The following is a 7,913-nucleotide window of genomic DNA, read 5'->3' as shown; positions in this document are numbered from 1 at the left end:
TCTGCATTTCCACTGCCTCTGCGCCTTAGATTACAGCTCTCATTAAAAGCTGCTCGTCATCAGGAAGAAAGCGAGATGACTGCGGGCTACATTTCGGCCCGGCGATGTTCTGGCAGTGGATGTTTTCCCTGCAATCCTCATTAGTACATTGAGTCCAGTCATTAAAAATTCATCTTTCTTCAAGTAAGCGCTCCTTTACTTTTCCCCGGGACGCGCGCTTGCTTCGAGTCGATGCCAGGCAGACATGGGGCCATTCTTGCCGGCTATTAAGAAGTCTTAGGACAGGCCACGTGCGCCGCCAGGGCAGATGTCGCTCCCCACCCCCAAAGGGACAGACATGAGTGAAGAGGCGAGACGCATCAGAAGAAAAGTCCAATTTCGAGTCAACGAAAATTAGTTTTTATTTTCTTAAAAATACCCTTTTGTGCATATTCTGAACATCGACAATAAATGTATTTAAAAATCACAGTTTTTTTTTCTCCAACCAAGAGGCTCCCTTCAAAGTGTCAGGATAGAGTGTTCTAGTCACAGGTTCAGCGGTGAAAGTAAAGGAGGGGGTGCTCCTATGAAAGAGAGCAACACTGTTTATGTGTAGTAGTATTCATCTTTTTTTTTTTTACATTTGGCATCTTTTCTGCTCACAGGCCAGCATGTTATGTGAGGGGGCGAGCATCTTCCATCAGTTCATGAAGTGGGGGGACCCCATTGAAACCCGGTGACCCGTGATATTGCAGACGCCCCTAAGCCTGGGACTAGAGCCAGGCTTCCCGGTCCTAGAGGGCGTAAGGGTAGCCGAGCGCGGTCCCAGGCCTCGGTGCCACGGGGCGAATGAGGCATGGGGCGCCCACCCTCGCAGCCCCTCGGTGCCCTCCACCTATGGGCTCACACACTCCGGCAGAGTGGCCTGCCGCCGGATAGTCTGCCCACAGGGGCATACGCACGTGTTTCCGGTCCAGCGCGCCCCTGTTAGCACATGTGTTCAACGTGACCCACCTAGAGACAATTACCTTTTCAGGGGATGTGGGGGAGGGGATACTTGGATACCCCTATTTTGGTGCAAGTGGGTTCAGCTGTCGAAATAATAATTCATTTTGATATTGGTTCGAGGTGTGCTGGCAGGCATTCGTCCCCGTGTTCTGTTTGGCTCACAGAGGCGATTTGCAAAATTAGCAACGAGACAAATAATGTCCATTAACAACAATAATGGTGTTAATAGTAATCATCATAACCACCATAACAGTAATAAATAATAAGTAAAAAACACATTTCATGGTTAAAAAAAATAAGGATAAATAACCCCGAGGTGAAAGGTCATCAATCACCCATGGACAAACGATGCAGCCGGTCCTGGGAACCACGAGTGGTTGGGTCGTGGAACATGTGTTCGTAGCTCAATATATACAACAGTATTCATTCTTCTACACACAACATTGCTGTTTTTGTTTGTAGCAAGACCAGTGTGTGGGTGTTGTCCGTGGAAGCAGGCGTGGAACAGGGAAGCGACCACCCCCACCAACGCCTGCTGCACGCTAGCCTACTCAGTGCTCGGTTTACAAATGCATAGAGTGTTTGCGCTGCAAACAAGGACGCAGACATAAATACATCGAGCGCAAACAACGGTACGAAAATAAATACATCGACACAAACAATGGTACGAAAATAAATACATAGACAGCAAACAACGGTGCGAAAATATATACATCGACAGCAAACATCGGTGCGAAAATAAATACATAGACATCAAACAACGGTGCGAAAATAAATACATAGACATAAATAGTGGGGCGAAAATAAATAAGCGAACGGACAATGGTGTAGAAAACAATGCATTAAAAGACGAAATGGCCAATGTGCTTAAATGAGCAAATGGTGCATCATAACAATCGTTCTAAATTATTAATAACATCAATAATAAACATCATCGACTTCGCTATGCCTTGGTTCGCCATGCATTTGGCAAGTGAATTTAGAAGTTGTAGATTTCCGGAGTCATTTTTTACAACTTAGGTCGCTCTGTACTGTAATTCAGGTCCGTGACACGCCGCATTCGCACTTGGAAGCGGGCGCCAGAGCAACGCCGCAGTCGCACTTGGAACTTGGAATCGGGCGCCAGAGCAACGCCGCATTCGCACTTGGAACTTGGAAGCGGGCGCCAGAGCACCGCCGCATTCACACTTGGAACTTGGAAGCGGGCGCCAGAGCAACGTGACCTCTCGCATCCACCCGCGGGTGGAGCGTGTTCGAGTGCAATGTGATGGGCAGGCGAAGCGCTTTAAAACACACAACCCTCGTTTAAATGATGCTCAGACATCCTCCTAGGTCGAGTCCTCGCCCCAGCAAGGTAATAAATTCGGAGGGGGGGAGGGGGGGTTGTAAAGTTGTGTGTGCCCCACCACATCATAAGAGCACACAACCATAGATGGTCTCAGATTATTTAGGATTTAATAAATAAGAGTTTTTTTAATGTTTAAAAAAATCTGTACAGAGGTACCACATTTGTTTGGATGAATTGTCTTTTGCTATTTTAATTTACTACGGTGAAACGTGTGACCGCACAAGAGACCTGTACCCCCATCCAGAGAATGAGGCCGAGAAGGGGCCGGCCTTCCCCGACTTCATCTCTTCAAACCAGCTGAGGGCCCAGCACCCGATGCGTGGCCCGCACAAGGAGAACACAGTAGAGCCGGGAAAGCAAGGGCCCTCGCTGGGAGGTCGCGCAGCTTCACGTTGGCAGCATTGTGTAGCACAGCGCATTACTGCCTGGTAGGTTCGTGGGGAATTGGCTTCCACAGAGCGGACCACACACACTTTGAACTGACTCGCCCAGTGCAGATCACGTACAGACATGTATGCACTGGCACTTTATGGGCCCACGCATGTGTATTAACATAATGCATTGTGTATGCTGGATGATTTTCTGAACACTGTGGACTGCATTGTGTAATGCACGGTTGTGACAAGTGTGCATGGACTCGTTAACATGTATCACCAGCTGCACTGAACCTCTCTCCGCCCCCGCCCCCCTTAAACACTGCCCAACATCCCCTCTGAGAGTCTGTTTGTGTCCACGTTCCCAAGCGTCCAACACAACTTTGTAGAGTCCTCCTCGATTTGTTCAGTGTCCATTCTCGTGTTGTGCATTGTCACTTGGTCCCCCGCATAAGGTTCAGTTTTCAAGCTGAGCCCTCGGCGGCCTCGCCAACGCCGAGGTCAAGGAAATGGGGAGCAGGGGGCGCCGTCCCCCCAAAGTCAATACGTGGCCGAGAACTTCATGCGTTTCTGCTTCTGTCTCTGGTTACAGAACCAAACCCGCACCACGTTCTTTTTCAGGTCCAGCTTCTCGGCGATGGCGGCGATCTTTTCGGAGGAGGGCCGGGGCTGGACGGCGAAGTAGGCCTCGAGGGAGCGCTTCTCCGGGGCGGCGATGGAAGTCCGCTTGCGCTTCTTCTCGCCCCCGTTGAAGAGCTCGGGCTTGGCCATCTTCTCGCGCTGCGCGCCCTCGGCCTCCTCCAGCCAGGCCTGCAGGATGGGCTTCAGGGCGATCATGTTATTGTGGGACAGGGTCAGCGACTCGAAGCGGCAGATGGTACTCTGGCTGAGGGAGCCCACCCCGGGGATCTTCAGGTTGGCCAGGGCCGAGCCCACGTCCGCCTGGGTCACCCCCAGCTTGATGCGCCGCTGCTTGAAGCGCTCGGCGAAGGCCTCCAGCTCCCGGGGGTCTGTGTCCGAGTCGCACAGGGAGGTGAGTCCGGAGGGGGGCCCCTGGTGGGAGCCCATGAGTCCCGGGTGCGGCAGGGCCGAGCTCATGTTCATGGCCGCCTGGTGGGAAAGGTGGCTCAGGCCGTGCATGTGGCTGTGCGGGTGGGCCGAGGTGGAGATCAGGCCCCCGCCGCCAGCCCCTCCGCCGCCGCCTCCTCCGCCGCCCGCCCCAGGCCCTTCGTGGCCCCCGCCCCCGGCCATCAGGGCCAGCGAGGGCGAGGAGATGTGGTCCAGCAGGTCGCCCGGCTCCAGGGGCTGGTGGTGGTGGTGATGGTGGTGGTGGTGGTGGTGCGCCAGCGGCACGGTGGAGTTGGAGGTGCAGGGCACGCTGTTCATGGTGTGGTAGGTGGCGTCCGGCTTGAAGGGGTGGCTCTTGCCCTGGGACACGGCAATGTCCACGGCGGCCAGGGCCTCGGCCCGGGCCAGCAGCGTCTCATCGAGGCTGGCGAAGATGTTGCTCTGCAGCTGCAAAGAGATGGGGAAACACGCACAAAATTACAACAATACCAGCCCCGGAATAAAATAAAATGCATTCTGGGAAATGTAAGAGGCGAAAACACTAATAAGAAGAGGGGGATGAGCGGCCAACCTGGCAATCCTGCCAGCCACAAGGAGCAGATGGTAGGAGGCCGTGGGCATGGTGAGGGGGAGATGGGGCAAGAAAGGCAACGGCGGAGATGGGCAGGTGATGGCGATGGGCGGCCAACTTGGGGGTGGGGGGATAGAAACCAGAAGGGGGGCATTGAAAAGAAACAAAGTGAGTGATATAGGCAGCCGGCCGGGCTTCATCGTCAAAGACAGGAAGGAAAGAAAAGGGAGAACAGATAAAAGCAGAAATAGAGAGGAAACTCGGGTAGATGCAGAACAGAAGTGGACGCGTGAGACAAAAGGCAGAGGTGCGGCCAATGTGCAGACGTAGACCACACAACAAAGTACAAAAACAACCCGTCCGGGGCCCAGGCATAAAAGTGAACAGGGGGGAAGTGGGAGAAGTCCGGGAGAGTTGTGAGAAGACGCTTTTAAAAAAAGATCACAGGGGCCCGGGTGACTGTAGAGGGATACATGAAAAAATCATTAGGCGCAGCTTGTCAGGATGTGCCCGGCAGCCCTTTTATTAATGCGCACACACACAGTGCGTGCAGTACACGGGGAGGGGGGGGGCGCGGCGAGGGCGAGAAGAAGAGAAGATACAGAACAGGTGAGAAAGATAAAAGAAGATTAACGCAGGAGAGAACGAGTACAGATGAAAAAGGGAAACAAGGAAAGCGTGGGGATTGTGGAAATAAAAAAGAAAACAGAAACGGGTGAAGCGACGGCAGGATGGAGAGAGTGCACTAATGAGAAAGAGAAGATACACAAAACAAGGAAAAACACAACGAGAATATAAACAAAGCTAAAAGAAGGAAGGAAAAGAGGGAATGTGCGTGAGCGTGAAAGCGGGTGACAGAAGTGAAACCAGAGGGAGGCAGTGAAGTGAAAAAGTGCAGGGTCAAAACTAAGAGTACAGAGGGGAAGAATACACGGCGAACATAAAAGGAGGAAGGGGAAACCTGCACCCAAACTGTGGGAGGTACAACAGAGAGGAGAACGAAGGTACACCTGAAAGGGAAGAGGGAGACTCCAAGGAGCAGCAAAATAGCGAGAGGGGAAGGATGAGTAGAGGGGACTTGACAAGCGGGCATGCACAATAGGTTGGCAATGCCATAAAGGGCAGAAAATGGCGAGCGGAGCCGCGAAGGAGGAAGGGGGGAAATTGCAGATTATTAGGGAGGGAAATAAAGAAGATAGGGGCGTGAGAAGCAAGGAAGAAGACGGGCATACGAGTGACAGTGGCAGAAGAGCTGCAGACAGGGCACAGGTTCTAGATCTGTGGGGAGTGGGTGAAGATCGAGTCAGAGGAGATAATGGGAATAAAGCACAGGAAGATAAGGTGAGGTTAGTCTGGCTATATACACACACGAGTGTATTGTGAGTGATTTAGGGAGGATGAAATGTGACACATGAGAGGAAGTTCTGTGAAAAACAGAAATGGAGAGGACACGAAGCGCATGGGGCTGAAGAACAGGACCGAAAGTGGTGGGTAGAGGCAGGGGGCGGGCAGGAGGGCACACGCACGGAGACTCGGATGCGGGCTCTTACCGGCGGGGTGGGCAGGCATGCCCGCCTGATGGCCTCGGAGCTGGAGTGGTGCAGGGTGGTGTACTTGTGCTCAGGTAGGCTCGGGTGCATGGCAAAGTGCGGCTGCTTGCTGTTCATGGACATCATCTTGGCGGCTGTGCATGCAGCCCGGGAGCAGAGTTCTGGGTTAGGGGCAGGGGTGCTCCCGGAGCCCGGCCTGGGAGTGCTGCAGCCGCAGCCCGCGCCTCCCTTCGCTCCTCTCCCCGCGCGCGCGCTCCCTCCGCCGCCTCCCGTCTGGTCTGCAGCCGCTGTCACAGCTCTGTGCACTGCCCCGGCGCGCTCCACGCTTTCACCTGAGCCCCAGATCTCGTCGGCTGGAGCCCGCGACTTCTCGCGAGAGCTCGCGCGCTTGACAGACAGCCGCCCAGCGCCAGAGCCACGCGCCCCCGCCTGCGCTCTCCTGAGGAGGGGTCTCGCTCGCGCGCTGCACGTTTAACGGCCGCCGGGTGGCGCGAGGCAGGTGAGGCACCTGTAAACTCCGCACATGCGCGCTCCAGAGCACCTGCTGCCGGGCAACCGGGAGGGCATCCCATGTGTGCTGTGTTTACAGCTGTGTGCCGGGGTGTACATTATTAATAACAAGTGTGCGAGTTTGGGAGGGGGGGGGGGGGGTGGAACAGCACTCACTCAGGGCTGTACTAGAGGGATGCGTGGGTCTTACAACTCACTAGTGAGAAATATGCCGTCCCATTAGCTGGCTCCACAAGCAACCGACGTGTAGACTTATAATCGTGATTGTGTGTAACATTTACACATTTGAAACTCAAGCATACGATACGACGTGTGTTTCTGTGTGCAGCAATGTGTCTATACCAACTTTTCGACACAATACGTCTGTTATAACATTCGAACATGTTTGTCGTGCCATTTACTTTTACTAGATACCCATAGGGCCTGATTTACAAAGTAATTTCCAATGAGGGCTTCCCAATCAAAAGGTTTTTTGTAAATCAGGCCCATAGTGTGGATGTGCTTTCAGGTAATAATAATAACAATTCAGCATTTATATAGCGCTACGAACCCGTAGGCATCTGAGCGCTGCTTATTATTACCCACGGTGTGTGGTGCCCATTTATCGAGCTCGGAAGGATGAAAAGCTGAGTTCAGTCTTTCCCCACATCTGTTAACATTATGGTCGCCTAGAAGCCGACTAAATACAGGCACAAAACGCTATATAAATAACTGGACGCGTACATGGCATGTACACGTTCTTTGGTTAGCCATTGCATGCGCACGGTTGGTGCCTCTCGGTAGGGGGCAAAGTGCGACCCATGCCTGCCTGGATGAGCATGGAAGGTAGTATTCCATGGGGCAGCAGAACGGACCTCCCTCCCCTATGAAGTCAACACTTCCTTTACAAGGGAGTGCACCACCGAAGGCTACGGACCGCCAAGCCACCCGCCGGCAATGCTCTATTTTTGTGCAAAATGCCAGGATGTAAATGAGCCCGAAGCCTCTGTACAAATAATTAATGACACGGACGCCGTGCCGTGTTGTGATGAATGGCGTTTCCTGCGCACGTTTTGTCTGCATTGATTTCTGCCGCCTGCTTCACTTTGCATAGGGGTGGGTAGAGGGTGATGGAAAACTGGACTATGCATCCAGTGTCTGTCTCAAATAATCCGCGTGCTTTCCCAGCTCAGGGCCGGCTCCACCAGCCAGCACCCCTGGGAAAGACTCTGAGACAGCTGTCGGCGGAAGGGGGGGGCGGGGGGGACGGCGCAGGAATGCCCAGAGGGTGCACACTATGTGCCGGAGTGGCCAGTGTCTGTTGCTTTCCAGCCCATTGTGCAACGGGAGACATCCAGGGGAGTGCACATCTGCCACCCGTCTGCCCCCGAGCTCGCCTCATCCCCAGTGAGAGGTGCCTTGGTTCGCGCGGTGCATGTGAGGCTAGAAGTGTATGCCTGATAATATATCTGACGCTTGTGTGTGCATATTGTGTGTTGCGTGCCTCCGGTGTGAGCACGTGTTTA

At 53.5% G+C, this 7,913-nt stretch overlaps 1 protein-coding gene across 1 annotated transcript; it reads right to left on the bottom strand.

Annotated features, from left to right (window-relative positions):
* Nucleotides 1-366: 366 nt before the first annotated feature.
* On the bottom strand, nt 367-6,221 carry POU4F1 (POU class 4 homeobox 1). The gene is made up of 2 exons (XM_069640102.1): nt 5,899-6,221; nt 367-4,224 (listed from the first exon to the last, which is right to left on the bottom strand). The coding sequence occupies exons 1-2, from the start codon at nt 6,022-6,024 to the stop codon at nt 3,250-3,252; spliced, it is 1,101 nt and encodes a 366-aa protein (XP_069496203.1). The 5' UTR covers nt 6,025-6,221; the 3' UTR covers nt 367-3,249.
* Nucleotides 6,222-7,913: the final 1,692 nt, after the last annotated feature.

Source organism: Ambystoma mexicanum, chromosome 7q (assembly GCF_040938575.1).
Source record: "Ambystoma mexicanum isolate Mex_15411 chromosome 7q, UKY_AmexF1_1, whole genome shotgun sequence".
In the NCBI taxonomy this organism is placed as follows: Eukaryota; Metazoa; Chordata; class Amphibia; order Caudata; family Ambystomatidae; genus Ambystoma; species Ambystoma mexicanum.
Note: the sequence above shows the minus strand (reverse complement) of the source record. Positions and strands in the feature narration are given on the sequence as shown.